We start from the raw sequence: 17,455 nt of genomic DNA, 5'->3' as shown, positions 1-17,455 counted from the left end.
AAGAAACTCTGCAATCAAAATTAATTTTTGTTATACATTTAAAATATTATAAAGTTTCTTTACTTAATTTTTAATTTTTACTTTCATATCACAAAAAAAGATAAAAGATTTTATATTTTACCTTATTCTATATTTTGGTAAGCAGATTGTTTTTCTAAAATTAGTACTTTACTCATTTTTTCATTCCATCAACTTGTACCTTCAATTGTAGACTTGTCAGGAGAAGAAGAGACCTGAAAAAGTTGCGGTTTGAAAGACGTTATGTCAGTGTCAGGAAACAACATTTAATTGGTCTTTTTTTTTTTGTTTCGACATAATCGATTGAGTATGACGACTAAACGAGCGAAAAGAACAGTTATGAAATGTAACCGGGCGAGATATTTACCTTTTCGTCAACAAGATCCGAAACCCAGCTTTGATGCGCTTCGGTGAATCTGCTTACGACGATTCCGCGCTATTGAGCAACGCTTCGAGAGAGGAAAGTAATCGGATGATTCTTCTCTCGTTGTTTTCAAAAACAAAACTATTGCAACCTGTGTTACAGTGCGCGCGACCCACATCTCGAGAGCAAGTTAACGAAGGCGAAAACTCGATGCGTGCTATGGTGTATCAACGCAGCACTTTCACAGATTTCTGAAAAATGTAAGAACTAGTGCGGCTCCACGACGTAGAGTATCTTATTAGAATTTAATTTGTTCTTATTTGTCGTAGAAAGTTGTGGAAGCAACAATTTCTTGTCAGGCTTTTAAGGTTCAAAGGATGCGCGGTTAACATAAAGCTTCTATAATTATCGAATTTCAGTTGATCGTTAAAAGATTTGAACAATGAAGTACGCTGTTCTAGATTCACGCTTTACGAGCTTCATTTTAATCTTATAAATACCTTGGTTGCGATGCGCCCAAATTACGCCGAATGGATTTCATTGTGTCAAGATAGTCATTATCCTGTCAGCAAAACTTATAATAACCATTCGCTTAAGTGGGATACCCTATAAAAAAAATTATTAATTAAATTGAAAGGGCCTTGTTAAAATCTTGCTGCATACTTATTGTTTTTAATTACATTATATCAAAATATGTAAATTATGATAAAATTATTTCATCATTATAACATATAATTTTTCTTATCTTCTCGGCATTAAATTATTTTCTGAAAATCTACTGCTTTAATTGTAAAACTTTTCCTGCTGGTACATGTAAATTACTTAGACGATACTAAAGCTTCCGAAAAACTTATTTGTTGTCTTTAGAAAGTCGCGCGGGAGCCGAATAGCGGATCAAGCTCAATTATTTAAGGCGCCGTCCCCGATTGAAATATAAGTCTCGAGTTAAATATTAAACGGCGTAATTGACATACTGCGACTTGTCTGCCTCTGTTAGCTGCACCATCGTATGCGTCCGTGCGTATAGATGTGTGCGCGAGATTAAATAATTGCTCCAACATATATTATGCGGCCGGTGAACACGGAGAGGAGGCACAAGACAAAGTAAATTGACTTAACTGCTAACATCCATTTTGACTATAATCGCAATTGAATGTGACGCAACTGGACCGTTCGTAAAATAGTTGCAAACATGTTTGTCAAATTTATTAATTCGTATTGCTTGTTTGCCGACAATTTTAAATGAAGTAAATCGTACGCATTGATATACAGAAACTACGAATTTTATGGGTGGTTCGTTACATTAATCATTATACATGTCAGCTGTTTCCGGTAAAATCAATTCTGAAAAAGGAAATAACAAACTAACGTCAGATAAATTGTAATGCATCCAGTAAGAGGGAAGTCGAGATAATGAAAGGGACAAATTTTCACTGATACTCGTAGCGTGGGAAGAAAAGGACAAGAGGTTTTAACAAAGCACTGGCAGATAAGCTACCGTGACTTTATTAAAAATGTACAACAATTGGAGAGAGCGCTCCAGGTACAAAGACGACATAATGCGTTTTTTATTAAGTGAGATAACACCTCGTGAAAATCAAATAACAACCATCGATGACGAAAACGAGTGAGCGAGACGACCCTACGTGTCGTGATATCTGCAGTAAGCGCTGTCCTCGATAAGCTCCTGAGGAATCCATTCTTCCGCTGGAAATTGATGTGATAGAGTCACCGCGTGATCTTCCACTTCTTTGAGCACACGCAACAAATTTCCGCCCACAAGTTTTTTTATATCGGTCGCAGACCATCTGCGGTCTCTGGTCAACTCGGCCAGCAGCAAAGGGTAGCCGGAAACGTCTGGCAATTCCGTCGGCGGACTAAATAAGTGCAAACATTTCCTTCAATTCTTTTATCGCATAAGTCTATCAAAACTGCCCGAAAGTGCAAACGTACAACAGAATAAAACAGTAAGCTCTTACTGCATAATACTTCAAAAATAATTGGAATTATATCAAGCAGAAAAAAAATTGCTATGGGAGATCATTATTCTATCATTCTGTAGAAGCAAACGTGAAATCAATAGGAGTTCAATAGATAAAAATGATCGATGGAGGATTAAATAACCAAATAACAATTTTTAGCGAAAAAGCGGAACATTCTGTCAGACGTATACTAATTTTTTAAAAGATAAAAGAAGACAATCTCGTTCAATAAACTAGCGAGACAAATCAACGGCAATATTAATTATTGCAAATTAACCACAAAAATGTAGCTGGAAAGTACTTTGTCCACAAACAAGCAAACGAAATTAAAATAAAGTTGTACACAGCAGGAAAGTTATTTAAAAGTAATCGCGTTACGTAACACCTGCAAACATGCATTAGGAACCAGTGCATAATAAAGATACGGCAATACGCTGACGCGTTTTTGACTACCTTAATATCCCGTCATAGCCTGCCCCGAGGCCCACGTGGTTCACGCCAGCTGTTCGTCTGATATGATTGATGTGAGCTGCAAAAAATAAAAGAAACGGCGTTGTGTTTAACTCGTTCGTGTTCTCTCTCAAAGTTTTTTGATGTTTACGATTTCGAACTCTCAATCATCTTTTGATGTTTCTCATACCATGCTACTTACTCACCTATGATATCGTACATAGACGCCTTATCACTACAGCTCAAGTGCGCGCTGTCAAAACTGACCATAACCAGGCCGCCGTTAAGAGACTGAAAGAAGATGAAAACCACGCAATTAATCTTCAGACAAACATTGTCATCCATAAACGTTATACAATAAGCTTTTATTTCCAAAAATATTTAAATATTTCAAAGGAAGGTTTTCTTTTCCTCACCAAATTCCGCAGTACATCGTCCGGGACGTTGCTCGAAGAGTTGCAGAGAGCCTTGGCAGCGCTGTGCGAGAATATAACGGGTGCCTTTGTCACGGCAAAAGCGTCCATCATCGTCCTCACCGAAACATGAGAGAGATCCACGAGCATACCGAGCCGATTCAGTTCTCGGACGATTGCCTTGCCGAACGGCGAAAGTCCATCGCTATGGAAATCGGAGGGCGCGTCTGAGTTTGGATCGTCTACAGAAGACGAGTCTGCCCTGAAAATTAGAATTAAACTTTAAATATCACATCGACTAAAAAATTTAATCTTAAAAAAAAAAAGAAATATAAAAATGCAGTTATAATTTTCAGGATCGAATGCAAAATTCGCGACTACTTCCTTTCCGGCAGAATCAAGATGTCATTTATTCGTATTTAAACCTTAATCACTCGGTACAAGATGTAATAAACCTCCAGGGACTTATCAATCTTTTCGGATAATTAATATAAACATAAACCATGCAATGTGAAAGCAAACATTAGTTAATATCAGATGCCTATTTGCTCTTCCAAGGCTCGTTCCTTTCCGCTGCTATTACCGCATGCAATGTTTATGTGCGCGTCTTACGAGCGTAGAAGAGGTTAATCTTCCCGGCGTGGCGGTCGGACTTACCACGGAGTGTTGCACTTGTGGGTTAAGGTCATGTAGCGCGCGCCTAGCCGATGAAAGCTCCTGAGCACTGCCATAGAGGTTCCAATGCTGTGGCCACCCTCTATCCCGACCAAGCTGGCGATCACCCCGTCTCGGTGTGCATTTTCCAGCTCTCCACTCGTCGTCACCAGCCGGATACGTTTAGGGTAGCGCGAAGTCAACCGGCGCACGATGTCGATTTGCTCGAGGGTGAGCTGTACGGCATCGAGAAACTGGGCTTCGCATGGCACATAAGCCGACCAGAATTGCGCCCCGACTATCCCCTGTTCCAGACGAATCAAATCGGTTTGCCATTGCGGGCCCCAGCTGCTATTGCGCGACAGATCCTCGTCGAAAGGAAAGTTATCCAGCTTTGTGCTTCCGCGATGCTTGCGCAGATTCCAGGCAAAGTCGTTGTGCCTAATGGATATTTATTAAGAAGCATGATAAATATAAAATATACAATTCCAACAGTATTAGTTTAATTATATATACGTCTAATTTTTAAATAAACGTCAGACTGCAGACTCTTTGAGATTTTTAAGTATGAACTTCTTCGAGCTTCCAAACGACTAGCCGATAATTATTTTTAGCAATCTATTTTAACTCAGAATAAAAGTCTAAAAAAAAAAGTTAAGTATACAACTGTTACCCATCGATCAGTGGAATCTCTGAGAGCATTCTCCGAACCACCTGCAATCTGGCTTCCAGCAGATGAGAACTTCGAAGCTCCAAAGCGAGAGGCAGTCCTACGCCAGCTACTAAGGCACATCCGAGGAAGAAGAATCCAGTCATTACCATCCATCTTCTCACGGCACTGCCTCCTACAACATTGTCTAATATTAAAATTTAATTCGCAATTCTAGTTAAATTAAAAAATCGTTTCTAGATTTCTTTAACTGTAAGATATCTATGTATTTAAATGTCAATTGCATAATAATATTCGTTAACATATTATGACACACGTGCTACGAGTAGAAAGAAAGTTCAAAAGCAACCCTTCATCGCGGATCTTACGTTAGAAATAGAATTTCCCCAGAGAGACCGAGACGAAACGAAAGATAAATTACATTTATTCGCACGTATAGTCGTCGTGACCAAAACTTCAATTTGCGATTGAGAAGGTCGCCGAGCCGTGAATAGAAATCATATCAAATCGCGAGAGACTATCTCTCGCAACGCTCGTCGCTTCTCATCGCGCGACGGGCTTTTCTTCCCTTCGCTCGCGGTAGCTTTTACATAAGCGAACTCGTTGACGTGCGAAATTGGAGAAAAGAAAGAAATTGTCGCGTTCAATCGTCGGAAACGACCGGGGATGATGGGATAATCGAGAAAGTGCTCAGCAATCGAGCGCGACACGACGAATTAAATCCGTAATAATCTGATTTAACACTTTGCCAGTCATTACTTTTACGCTGATAGTAGTAATTATAATTGCTGTCAGATGTGCAAGTAAAAAATATATACAACGCAAATCATACATTTATAATGTATACCTAACATAAAAAATCCAGCCGTTTATTGAGACAGTAATCGTTCGGTTTAAGTACCTACTTTGTTATAAAATCAGCTAATTTAATTTAAAATTCTCTACGAGAGTATCTCGCAATTTCTCCAATATAATTTTTTTGCACTGACAAAGTGCAAAGCGAAACTTCACCGTCAAAGTGTCTTAATCTTACCCCGTATGCAATAAGGATTTTGATATGGACTCACTGCTCTCTCTCGGCGGTTCTTTAGCCTTGCTGAAGGAAGTCGAGACTCCCGTGTCCTTGATGTGGTGAAGTGCATCGCCGTTGGGCAATTTTCTCATGAATTCTGGCGATGAGAGCTGCAGGCAGGTCTGCAAAAATGCGCCGATTTACAAAGCTACCGAGAGCGTGCCTCCAGAGAGCAATCGTCTCCGTAAATTAAATCCTAAGATTGCAAACGATTGCGTAATCACCGCGTATTATCCGCGTATTATTGCGCGATTGTCGCAGTTTACGTCGGTATTAGCGGCCCTCTGAGTTATGAAAGACGGGTATATTATAAAGAAAAACGCGCCTGTCCTAGAGAAGAAGAAATATAGGAAACTACTTTGCATGTGAAACATCCCTGGAAGACTTTCCGTAAACGGTTGCAAAAAAAAAAAAAATATAACGTCCGTGAATCAACGTTTCCAGGGTTTCGCGCAAATTATCTTTACGTTTTCCTTTACAAAACTTATCACAACGCCTATCGTAGAATCTAATTTTCAAACGGAACCTTGCATCTTATAATACAATTGTAGGTGCCTTCAGATTCCCATTTTCGAACTGAACACCTCAAACAATCTCAACAGACTATCTTGACAAAAATGTGACGTGGACAAATAAAAAAGAAAACCCATTAATTAAATCATAAATACAAAGAAATGTAGAATGCATGATAAAAAGTAATATTTAATACTGTATGATCTTCATGTCCCAAGGCGTTGTAAAGAAGTAAGAAGTCCTAAAACTATTTTCTCACGTTTCCCATTACGTTTAAAAATAAAATAATATTTCGGAGAGGTTACAATCGACATCTATGACCGATGTGTGCCGCTCTGGAAGAAAAATCGAACCATTGGCGACTTACGCAGCATCCGTATATATCTGTGTAAGTAGACAGGTCATTAATAACGGAAGGTAAATAAAATATTACGGTGTAGGTCCTCTGGGGTGTTCTCTCGCGAGACCCACAGACGAATCAATTAGAAAGACGAGCTTCCCTCTCTGTCTCACCCGCACGTAATCGACGTGAAAATTGGTTCTCGTTCTCCTACCTACCTCCGAAAGGATGTCGACTTCCTTTCTCCTGGGAGGTGGCGAGTGATACACCATGCCATCCTTACCAACCCCGTAGAGCTCGAACATCTCGTGACTCGCCTCGGCGTCCTGTCGTCTTTACTTCCGAGTTTTTACTAATACCGCCGTCGTAAATACGGGAGGAACGGCGTCCTGGCGAGACGTCGGTGTCGGGCGCACGCGTCGGCCTCCATATCGACCCGGTCCTTCCGCGGGGGGTCTGCAAAATTATTAACAATAGAGAACTTCCGCGTGAGAAATGTCGTCCTGTCGAGTATTCGTAGCGCCGCGTCACCTGAAAGTAAAGCGTCGATTAGAAAAGTACAACTCCACCCGTCGAGTCTCGACGATATAATCTCGTTTCTTACTTGGTCGTGTGCGTTCCGTTGTTTCGGCGACCATTTCAAAATTGTACGTGAAGAAGGTAACGGCCGAGCACGAGAGCCGCGCTGTAAACGGCAATAGTGCTGCCATCGGGAGACGGTTTCCGCAGCCGCGGCGCCACGCCGTCCGCGCGGTATTCGCGATAATAAAGGGAGCGCTTCTTCCTGTCTTCCCTGCTCCTTTACCGACCCGCCATATTGTTTGCGATATACATTCGTGTGTGTACACGCTCGCCGTTCCTCGCCGTTCTCGCCAAGCGCGTGTTACTTTTTCCCGCGTACAGTGTACCGTAAAATTGGCAAACATTTCGCGCAAAGGCAGCATGAAGAAGATCAAGGACTACTCGGACGAGGACGATTACGAGGTGGACGATCCGGACTACCCGGAGGTCGAAGGCGCCTCCGAGGAGGAATGGACTCCGGAGGCCGGGCCCGAGGTAAGTCGACACGCAATTTGCCTAATTCTTCTCTCACCTCGCGGCCCACGGTCAATTCTCCCGTTTCCCCGACGTTCGCGTGCGGTAAAAGTCGATGGGAAAAAATACGGCACGGAAAGACGGCGAGAGGGAGAGAGAGAGAGAGGAAGAGGCGTGCGCCGTTGGCGTGGTGGCGGACATTTCCTCGCGGCTCAGATTTCCTAGTGGAGTCGCGATTCTTGCAATTTCTCGGATTTTTTTTCTGTTTCATTTTTTCTTTTTCTGTTTTTCTCTTCCTCGATCATTCGGGCGAGATAAGGAAAAAAGAACGGAGCGTCTTCGTGCTCGGTGACCGTGACGGAGCGCGAGGCGTCGGTAGGGGCGTCCGCAGTCTCTCGAGTCGCTACGCCGTGGAGGAGAAAAAAAAGCGCGGGGGCGATAAGATTCCCGGACGGTAATTCTCGTCACGAGACTGCGCCGCTCGGCTTCTCGCACGGCGATCCGCTCGCGCTGTCCTGGCGTATCTTTCGAGATAGGGCCAGGTTCCGTCTGGTACGATTCGCTCCCTCTCGCCCCGCGGCGGCCATCATTGCCGGCCGGTTGGTCGGGTCGGTCGGTCCGGTCGGCTGCCTGGTGGCGCCTCGCCGGTCGGTGATATTTTAAAACTCCGGAAGCGATCCATGTATGTCTCACGCACTTGTAACGTCTGTCTCTCTTTTGACAAAAACAAGAGTGGCACGCACGAATGCGTGCTTATCGATGAAAAAGCGAAATGTCTAAAGATAACATAATTCCAAATTTTTTTGATGGAATTTTTATACATTGAATAAAAAAAGAAGAACAAAATTAGTTATGTATATTGGGAATGTTACTTATTATTTTTTTTTACAGAGTGGCACTAAAATCAGGCCACAAAGAGGAGCAAAGAAGCGGCAGCATTCTGAAGAAGAGGAGGAAGAGGAGGAGGAAGACTTTGAGGAAGATGAGGAGGAGGAAGATGAAGAATCTGATTCTGATACAGGAAAAAAGTCAAAAAGGAAAAAACAGTCTAAGAAAGAAGACGAGGAAAGGGATTATGAAGATGATGAGGATTCTGATGATAACAGTTACAATGAAACAGGAGACCCACCAAAAGAATACACAGTAAGTTACCGAATCATGATTGGCATTTGATCAATTTATGCTGTTTTAAAATATGGCCTAAATTAATTTCAATATTTCTTGTAGTCTGGATCGTTTGTTCTTGCAAAAGCTGATCTTGAATCAAAGAATAAGGAAGATAATATATCTAAGGGTAAGTCCAATGTAGAAACGAGCCCTTATCCAACCTTATGGAGGATAGATGGAAAGGCATTGCTTCAAAAGTTTCTACCTTTTGAGGAAGATGGAAAAGTACTGTACAAAAGCACAACGACAGTAAGTGCATATATATATACATTTTTTTTCTTTTTTTTTTTAAATTAAAAGTAACTCAGTCTAACATTAGCTAAATTGATTTGTAATTCAGGTATAATTCATAGAAATTATTTCATTTTAGTATTCTGGATGGCAACAAAGTAACAAAGACAATTACATAGCAGTTCAGGTATCCTTTAAAGTGCAAAGTAGACAAGAGACAATTGTTGAACTTCATTTTGATCCAACGCAACCACAAGAAGTAAAGTATGTAGTTGTATCATGTTAACTACATTACGATCTAAAATGTCGGATAGTATACATTGATAATGACGTTAATAAATTTCTCTTAATTTCAGGGATGATAAAGAAGACTAAATTAGATCGAGTTTCTCTTATTTGTTTATATACGTCTTAAGGAAACATGTGTTATAAGGAAGGAAACGAAACATCCACATCTACATGTACACTACATGTTCACAATACATTTACAGTTTACACGTACACATGAATGGAGTTTGTAACATGGTACTATAGCAGGTTCATTTAAATATTTAAAATATAAGATTGGATGGACCATGGCTCTGAGTTTATTACTGGGAATAGCCTTAGCTATAATTGATATCTCTGACAGAATATACGTGTGAGCTTAAATTACTACCAAGAGAGCTACTCGCAAGCATTCGTTGCATTAACAGAATTTAGTAAACGCAGCAATGATGATTTTACTAATATTTTACCTTTAAAAGAACGTTCAATGTTACCTAATGTAAAAGAGGCGCATTGTTTAATTTTTATTATTATTAATTTTTTTCTTTATTGACCTCACTGTTAATTTTCGTAATTCAAATTTTATTTTACAGGAGCAGCGTTGGCCTTGTGACCTATGTGGTCATTGGAGGCGCGCCCTTAGTAAAAAATAAGTGGGACTGTGTGATTTCATAATCAGTTCGAATTTATATATATATATACATATATGCATGTATATATGCATATATATATGTATATGTATACAAGAACAATATAGATCTAGAATTAAATCACATATAACTTACTAACTTGTTATTACATTATTTCTAATATGATTATAACTTTTAAAAAATATGTTAACCAATATAAACGAAAGAAATTAATAGAAAATGTTTCTTATGAGTCCCACACTGCTACGGGCGATGCTAGGTTAGTTCTTGTGTGTCGCTTTATTATAAGATGTAACAAAAATTAGTATACACTTCCAGTAATTGACAATCTGCATTCACATATTTTGCCAAACTTGTAAAGGGAATTAGTTGTACAAAGTAATTTATATTATTATCGATGATTATATTTTGTCCCTGTTATTAAAAATAATTCAATCTCACAGTATATTTACAAAATTACGTTAATTCGAACATCGAGCTATACGAATGAATATAATTTGACAATTATTTATAACAAATATGAATACATTTAAAATAGATATTTGGATAGTTTGTAGTATATACGATTTGTTTTTACGAAGTGTTGTAAACTGTACATTTAGCAGTGTTTAGCTAATAAATTTGATAGACGCAAATTATAATTAAAACGTATAAAGAAAAATACAAAATTTAATTGTGATTAATATTTATTGAGTTTTCACAATTATATATTGTACTTTAATATTACAAGGCTTCTAATCTGTTTGTATAATTACTTTCTACATTCTTTACATAAATAATATATATCTTGGTAGGATTCTATCATTTAATATTGCGTAAGAAATCGGAGAATATATCATAGACTGATTTATCATGTAAAATGTGGATGTTTGTGTGAAACGTTTGTTACGTAAATGTTAATGTTCGAAAATTTTTGATTTATATTATATAACTTCTTTTAATAATCTTGTATTTTATGCTAATTATGGTTTTATTATATATTGTAACAAAAAATAAATACATTTTTCTTTATGAAGCGATTATTACGATTAAAAAAAAAAAGTTAAATTCACATTTAGTGATATAAAATAAACTTCCAATTGATGTTAGCATTTTAAGTAAAAAAAAAAAAAAAAAAATGGACAGACTTATATATACATTTCGTAACAATATATATTAATTTAATGTATTTAACGCCTTTTCTCATTTTTCCCCAAAAACATTTTTGTAAAATTGTATACATTCTTTATTTTTATCAGATCATTTCTCCATTTTATTTGGTTTACTAAATCGTAATTTTTTTTTTTTAGTATATTAGCTACTGATCCCGTTGTTAGATTAAAACTAAATAAATGTACATTGTCTATATCTATAATATGATAGATGAAAATATATCATTCAAAAAGTATTCTGACATGGCAGCATATTGATTAATTCTCAGTAATTCGATATCCAAAACCGAGTTGTCTTTTAATGTATTATCTTGATAGTAATATAAAGAAGAACAAAAGATTAAAAATTAATAGTCGAATATATAGGTACTGTACGAATAACAGTTGTAAAAGACTAGATATCGAGGTCTTTCTATGTAAAGTACGGAATGACCAGCATTTCACTTACTGTAAATATATTTATTAAAAAGAGTGATGAAAGTATCAAACTTTCATTCTGATTGTGCTTTCTCAACTTGTTTAATCTTCCTTTTGTGAATATATACGTACAAAAATATTAAATTTATACAGAAAAATTCTATCAAACGCGAAATAAAACCTATAGTGTTTTTTTTTATAAGCTAGAAATATTCAATCAACAAATTTAATTACAAAATAACAAAGATTAATTTAATGTTTCAAACTTAACAAATATATCGAAACATAATAGTAGGAATGCATGATCAATTTTTTTACATATAAATGTAAATTTTGTCAAATTTATATAAAAATTAAACAAAATAGTATAAAATTTAATAAAAAGTTTTCATATTTTACTATTTACTTGGAATATCTATTATAAATATCTTTCTTTGATCCCAAAAGAACCATCAGTATTTAAATTGATATTAATTTCTTTCATATAATAAAAACTTATGATCTTATTTATTATATATATTATATCAATATTAATCAAATATGAGAATAAAATTGTCACACTTCTTTTGGTCATGTTAATATCTAATATTGAATAAAATATAATAAAATATGTATGTTTATAGCTCGCGTTAAGTAAAAAAAAAAAAAATACATATAATATGTATACATATTTCCACATTCGTTATTTTTTAAATAGTTTTAAACAAAAATAAATTCTAAAAAATGTTCTTAAATATATATTATAGAAATATCTTTAATTAATTTCTTGTAAAGCAAAAAATTCAAAAGTATTTGATTCCCAAATAGAAAAATAGATCATTTCAAAGCGTTAAAGAAGTTCTATTAGTTTCAATCTCCGATTAAATCTACCGGAACTTGGTGAATTGGCCCTAACACATATATTTGCTTATATCACAAGGTGATAGTTTTACTTTCACCAAAATTGCCAACAGATTTTAAAATCTAAAATCCTGGTTCCATCCTGACCGATAATACGTTACTGAGCATATCACGAATCTCTGCCACTTCTCTCCTACTCTTCGCTAGCATGACCTCTAGTCTCTTATTTTCTTGCATGATCTTTTCCATCTTTTTCCGATATTTCCGTTTGTTAATGTGACAACAACAATCCGGGCAATTCTTACCGTGCTTACAATCTTTACATATTTTATTTTTATAACAACAAACTTGATTGTCCTCCGTGCAAGAATGTTCGCTCGATGCTGAATCTTCTTGTGCAGATTCAAAACATTCTAATCTGTCAATAGATTCGCTAATGTTTGATGGCGAAGGCATGTAATTAGGTTGACTAAACGAAGATTCTGAGTCTATTTTTAATTCTAGATCGCTTTTATCTTCGGCTGATTCGCGTGATTTCGGTGCATTTAATAATATACTATCAGTTACATCATTCGATACTTCGGTATCTACGTTAGGTTCTATTATTACTATACTCGGAATGCTAGATCTAATAGGACTTAAATCGCAATGATGCATTGCGGCCGTATCACATACTCTAGACTGTCTTTTGAAACTTCTCCTCTTTTTTGTTAACGTGTATTCCTCGTTTTGATGTTCAGTAATACGCATTGCGCTATCGCTAAATCGCCTGCCATAAAACGTTTTTTTTTTTGAGAGTTTAATATCAACTGAACCATCACTAGCTCTTCGAGTATCAGAAAGTTCGTGCTTGCTACAATTTATATCTGGTGAATCTAAATTATATTTTTTTTCTCTATCGTCTAGACTTACGTCACTTTGAATAATATTTAAGCTATGCTCATTTTCCCGATCTTTCAATAATTGATCAGAAAATTCGATAGCATCGTCAAACGAAAACTGCTTAGTTAGCCTTTTGTCATACTTCGAAAGATATTGGTGTTCAAGTGATATACTTTCCTCCGGAGATAATTGCTTTGATTCTACTGATTCATTGGTATCCAATGAACTATTGTGTTTACTTACTGTATTGCATGTCAGTTTCGTATCACTAGAAGATATTTCGATTAAGTTTCCATCGCATCCGAAAGCAAATGATTTCTGCCCTGGAAAAGAAAAAGAGCATTTTATCAATTTTATAAGAACAACCAATAAATTAAATATTAATAATAAAATTATTTACGTCAGATTTCCTATTTACCTATAATCATACGTTTATTCTGCATATCAGGACTTTTACAGCGCGACTGTTCCAAAAACTGTCTGTTATCAGGAGACAACACAGAGAGCTGTCCATTTTGTTGCAACGAACTATACTGATCGCAACTATACAAATTCGTATCTGCTTCATGGCTTTCATGTTCCCGCAAACGTTCCATAATTTTTTGCACAATTTCCGATGGGGCTACATACGGCGATCCTTCCAAAAGTAGAAGAAATAACAAGATATACCTTCTGTATATTTAATATGATCGATAATAGTAATTGTCATAAAATTATCAAACATAAAATACACAAAGTAAAATTTAAAAAAAAAACATATATATATATATCTCAGAAACGATGACTCGTGCATAGATTCTACCCATTAACATATATATCACAGCTAAATATTTAAAAAAATAAATTGCATACAATTTACAAAACTGCAATAATACTACTTTAAAAATTAAGAAATGTATTCCAACTCTATCGTTCAACACGTTATCACTATTGTTCATGCAAATTAACAAATCAAATAACACATAGCTAACACACGTCTACAACAACATCGGCACTTCGTAGTTGGTTTTACATATAAATTAAAAATCAATATAAGCAGAAGAAGCTGTAAATGTTCACTAAAATTCATTAAAATAAAAAATAATATAAACAACCAGAGAAACTCAATTAAACTTGACAAAACAGATCCCGATTCTCACGCGAGACTTACAAAATTATATGATCTGCAGTTTCCGCGCTGTCGGACACGTGTAGGGACGCTATTGCTTCCTACAAAATTATCATATGCTATATGGCAAAATGTTTGCAGATACATTTTGTACCCAAGAAATATAAATGTACAATAATCATTAACTTGACAAAAACGCTGGCATTAATTAATTTTTTGCGACAATATTAATAAAATACAAGTTATATATTATAAAGATTCTTAATATTTTTCACTCTTAGGTTCTAAGACTGATAAAGCATATATATTTTACCTGTTAGGCCTCTATATCCTAAAGATACTGAATCAAAAGATTCAGTAGTCTCCTGTTGCTGCTTAAGAAACTCATCTATAGCAATGCCTGGTAACGACGATGGCTGTAGGAACCTGCTAGGAATGCGAGATATTGTACCATTTTCCTGTGGACTAGCCGAAGAGCCACCGAACCCGAGATCGAGCAGAATCGCGGTTGGGTCCGCTCTTCGTAGTTCCAATAAACTTTCCACGCTACTACAGTGACTGCTGTCCGACTGAAAGCTTGCATCTCGCGCCAGTCTCTGATGAGGAAGCGAACTAAAATTTAAACAATTATTCGTTTATTTAATCTCGTCTCAATTATGGTAACTTGTTGATCATAAATATTTCAATATCATCAAATCGTTACCTTGGACATATTGGTGTATTCATTGCTGAAGAATTAGGAACATTAGGTGCCGATATGGTCATGCTTGGAGGCTTTAAGTCCTTAGAATATGGAATATCTTTAGGTTCAGTTGGTGTTAACAGTTTATGCTCATGCCTTGAACTATATTCTTGACATTCGCTCGCAATGATAATATCCGACTTCGTAGCCGACGGTATGGAGTCGATCCATTGCTGAACGGGTTCGTTGGTGCGCCGTCTCATTTCCCAAATTCCACGCAACCAATCCGTCACTTTTAGAATAGTTTCTTTGCCAACATTCTCTAATAAAACGTACAAAACATTTATAATACAATTCGATATACTAATTGTATTATAATAATACATGTAATAAATAAAAATATGCAATATTATGAAAATACTGAACGACGAAAAAATAGAGTTTAAAATTATTACGGAATCAAGTACTAAGCTATAACATACTTGAGTACTATCTAATATGTTTATAAAAGAAAAAGGTCAAAATGCAATAAATGATAAGATTTTTGTTGTAGAATGTATTATTGAACTGTAATGTGCGAACTGTAATGAAAAACAGATATGGAATATCTATTTTCCTTCTGTGTTCATTTAAATAACGCGTTTTATGAAATCTCAACACTGAAAAGTCAAGAAAAATATAATAAAATAAAAATAATTCGTAAAAACATTATATTATTCATACAAAAAAAAATTATTTCTTCTTTCCCTCTATTTCTACATTAAAAAATATTACTTTATAAAAATGATATAACTGTGTACATTTTTTTTGTATATCTGATCTTTGGTATTTTGCCAGGATAAAGTTGCACATGCCGAATGCAAGAGTCTAAGAATCGTTCAGCGTGGACTGCGTTTTAAATGTAAACATCAGAATGATAATGCCAATGATAAAAGCGTGTTTCTGCACATCACATTGCTCGAGAGTGACGTCACGCCAGCGAGAAATTTTGTTTCCTATGATAAAACTTAAGGGACGCTTTAATTCTACGAGTTTCATTGAAATTAGGGCATACGATCCAGTCGGGTAAATACCTGGGTCCATATCCTGAGCAGCACAAGGACAAAATATTGTAAAAAAAGAAACGGAGCGGAAGAAAAAAAAGAGAGAGAGCGTAAATATATTGCGTGAAAGCACGTGCCGTGCAGTACGCAACGTAGTAAATAAATTGAGTGGCATTCGCACGCGGTTGCGAAACCACAGGACCGTGCAGAGCAAAGCTGCGATAACAGGCAACTTACGTACCTTCAATCACGCGGATAAACCGCGCGGCATTAACGACGTGATGTTCCTGCGTACAATCGGAGCGATTCGAGGCACATGTTGCGCGCCCAGCGAGCAATTCGTTTGCGGCGCGGAGCGATTGAGACTGCCAGGCTCCCCGCAATCGCGTTCACTTGTCAGAGCGTCCGTGACACTCCGCACGCCCGCCACGTCATGTGCATGCCCGGAGATTCAGTGGCGAACAGATAGATTAGGCCTCTTTAAGTTCCCGTGAACCAGGCAGGAAATCCCAAATGAAATTCCAGCTCAAGATCTACAAGAAAACAGTTTCTTGATTAGTTTAATAAGAAAAATAACTCGAATGTAAATTCCATGTAATTTTAGTCAAATGTCAAATTAATAAATATTAATGTAAGTTTCTTGGAAGCCAAATTGATTCGTTCTACGAAGTAAAATGCATAGAGCTGAGATGAAGGTAAATTATATATATATATATATATAGATATATATATATGTATGTACAGTGTGAAATTAAGTTTATGAAAAATAGAATCAACCGATTTGACTTTAGAAAAATTTACATATTTGATTCTTCTGCAATCAAAAGCGAAAATGTCAAATTAATTTTTATATGATTAAGCAAATATATTCTAAATACCTTAAATTACAAGGTAACCGCATTGCCGGCTGTTCTGATGACTTTATATATGTACACATAGAGCGGAAAGCGTTCGCTACTTGAGATCCCTCGACGAACTTTTCATTGCTGATAACAGATGACATCATGATGCAGAATGTGAACCCAAGAATCGATATAATATATTTCACTTTTCGTAAATCTGCAATTGAAACGAGACGGATTAAACATCGAAAGAAACACAGATATAATTAAAACAATCATAATGTGACAGATAAAAAGATCACTTAAATATAAAAAATTTTCTTAAACATCTCGTTTCTCGTGTGACCGAGGCAAAGTTCTATCGCCTCTTATTCTAGGCATTACTATCGTACAATAAAATAAAAAGAGAAACCTTTTATTTTCTGAATTTCTCTGACGTGTCCTCGTCGAACTTGCTGTGGCATGAAGTACTCGCTACTTCGTGGTCTATGGCCAGGCTGGCCTCACAGCTGATGCATAGTGACGTCACTAAACAAAGCCATGCGCGCTCGGCTCGGCGCGCACCATACATTCGGCGTCCGCGGACACAGCGAGGTGCGCCCTGCGCTGCTCGGTATCGTGAGTGCCGCTGAAGCCCGTCGTTGTTGTTGGTTGTCATCGTCGC

General features: G+C 36.6%; 3 protein-coding genes across 5 annotated transcripts; 1 reads left to right on the top strand and 2 right to left on the bottom strand.

Annotated features, from left to right (window-relative positions):
• Positions 1–279: 279 nt before the first annotated feature.
• LOC139106819 (dipeptidase 1) lies at positions 280–6,918 on the bottom strand. 2 transcript variants are annotated; one of them, XM_070663933.1, is made up of 8 exons: positions 6,695–6,918; positions 5,619–5,745; positions 4,555–4,726; positions 3,885–4,322; positions 3,231–3,489; positions 3,021–3,105; positions 2,818–2,893; positions 280–988 (listed from the first exon to the last, which is right to left on the bottom strand). In XM_070663933.1, the coding sequence occupies exons 1-8, from the start codon at positions 6,779–6,781 to the stop codon at positions 958–960; spliced, it is 1,275 nt and encodes a 424-aa protein (XP_070520034.1). In that variant the 5' UTR covers positions 6,782–6,918; the 3' UTR covers positions 280–957. The 2 variants fall into 2 exon arrangements, with proteins under 2 accessions (XP_070520034.1, XP_070519945.1); XM_070663844.1 differs by lacking the exon at positions 280–988 and adding an exon at positions 1,650–2,259 and having other exon boundaries at positions 6,695–6,916.
• Positions 6,919–7,267: 349 nt separating this feature from the next.
• On the top strand, positions 7,268–10,846 carry LOC139108249 (mitotic apparatus protein p62). The gene is made up of 5 exons (XM_070666414.1): positions 7,268–7,532; positions 8,403–8,654; positions 8,739–8,927; positions 9,049–9,173; positions 9,266–10,846. Exons 1-5 carry the CDS (start codon positions 7,419–7,421, stop codon positions 9,282–9,284), a joined length of 699 nt encoding a protein of 232 aa, XP_070522515.1. The 5' UTR covers positions 7,268–7,418; the 3' UTR covers positions 9,285–10,846.
• On the bottom strand, positions 9,958–17,341 carry Olf186-m (Ki-ras-induced actin-interacting protein-IP3R-interacting domain olf186-M). 2 transcript variants are annotated; one of them, XM_070660910.1, is made up of 8 exons: positions 17,204–17,341; positions 16,828–17,008; positions 16,191–16,482; positions 15,980–15,992; positions 14,928–15,228; positions 14,538–14,836; positions 13,535–13,753; positions 9,958–13,439 (listed from the first exon to the last, which is right to left on the bottom strand). In XM_070660910.1, exons 4-8 carry the CDS (start codon positions 15,987–15,989, stop codon positions 12,358–12,360), a joined length of 1,911 nt encoding a protein of 636 aa, XP_070517011.1. In that variant the 5' UTR covers positions 15,990–15,992; positions 16,191–16,482; positions 16,828–17,008; positions 17,204–17,341; the 3' UTR covers positions 9,958–12,357. The 2 variants fall into 2 exon arrangements, with proteins under 2 accessions (XP_070517011.1, XP_070517091.1); XM_070660990.1 differs by lacking the exon at positions 15,980–15,992.
• Positions 17,342–17,455: the final 114 nt, after the last annotated feature.

The sequence above is a fragment of the Cardiocondyla obscurior genome, linkage group LG01 (assembly GCF_019399895.1).
Source record: "Cardiocondyla obscurior isolate alpha-2009 linkage group LG01, Cobs3.1, whole genome shotgun sequence".
Taxonomy (NCBI): Eukaryota; Metazoa; Arthropoda; class Insecta; order Hymenoptera; family Formicidae; genus Cardiocondyla; species Cardiocondyla obscurior.
Note: the sequence above shows the minus strand (reverse complement) of the source record. Positions and strands in the feature narration are given on the sequence as shown.

What these genes read in the sequence shown, in the direction of transcription:
- LOC139106819 (XM_070663844.1), bottom strand. Translation starts at nt 6,781, where the DNA reads ATGTTCGAGCTCTACGGGGTTGGTAAGGATGGCATGGTGTATCACTCG. An exon ending in CACAAGTGCAACACTCCGTG is followed by an intron (nt 3,490 to 3,884) that starts GTAAGTCCGACC and finishes TCTAATTTTCAG; the next exon opens with GGCAGACTCGTCTTCTGTAG. An exon ending in ACGATGTACTGCGGAATTTG is followed by an intron (nt 3,106 to 3,230) that starts GTGAGGAAAAGA and finishes ATCTTCTTTCAG; the next exon opens with TCTCTTAACGGCGGCCTGGT.
- Olf186-m (XM_070660910.1), bottom strand. An exon ending in AGGATATAGAGGCCTAACAG is followed by an intron (nt 13,754 to 14,537) that starts GTAAAATATATA and finishes TACTTTTGGAAG; the next exon opens with GATCGCCGTATGTAGCCCCA. An exon ending in GAATAAACGTATGATTATAG is followed by an intron (nt 13,440 to 13,534) that starts GTAAATAGGAAA and finishes TTTCTTTTCCAG; the next exon opens with GGCAGAAATCATTTGCTTTC.
- LOC139108249 (XM_070666414.1), top strand. Translation starts at nt 7,419, where the DNA reads ATGAAGAAGATCAAGGACTACTCGGACGAGGACGATTACGAGGTGGAC. An exon ending in CTCCGGAGGCCGGGCCCGAG is followed by an intron (nt 7,533 to 8,402) that starts GTAAGTCGACAC and finishes TTTTTTTTACAG; the next exon opens with AGTGGCACTAAAATCAGGCC. An exon ending in TGTACAAAAGCACAACGACA is followed by an intron (nt 8,928 to 9,048) that starts GTAAGTGCATAT and finishes ATTTCATTTTAG; the next exon opens with TATTCTGGATGGCAACAAAG.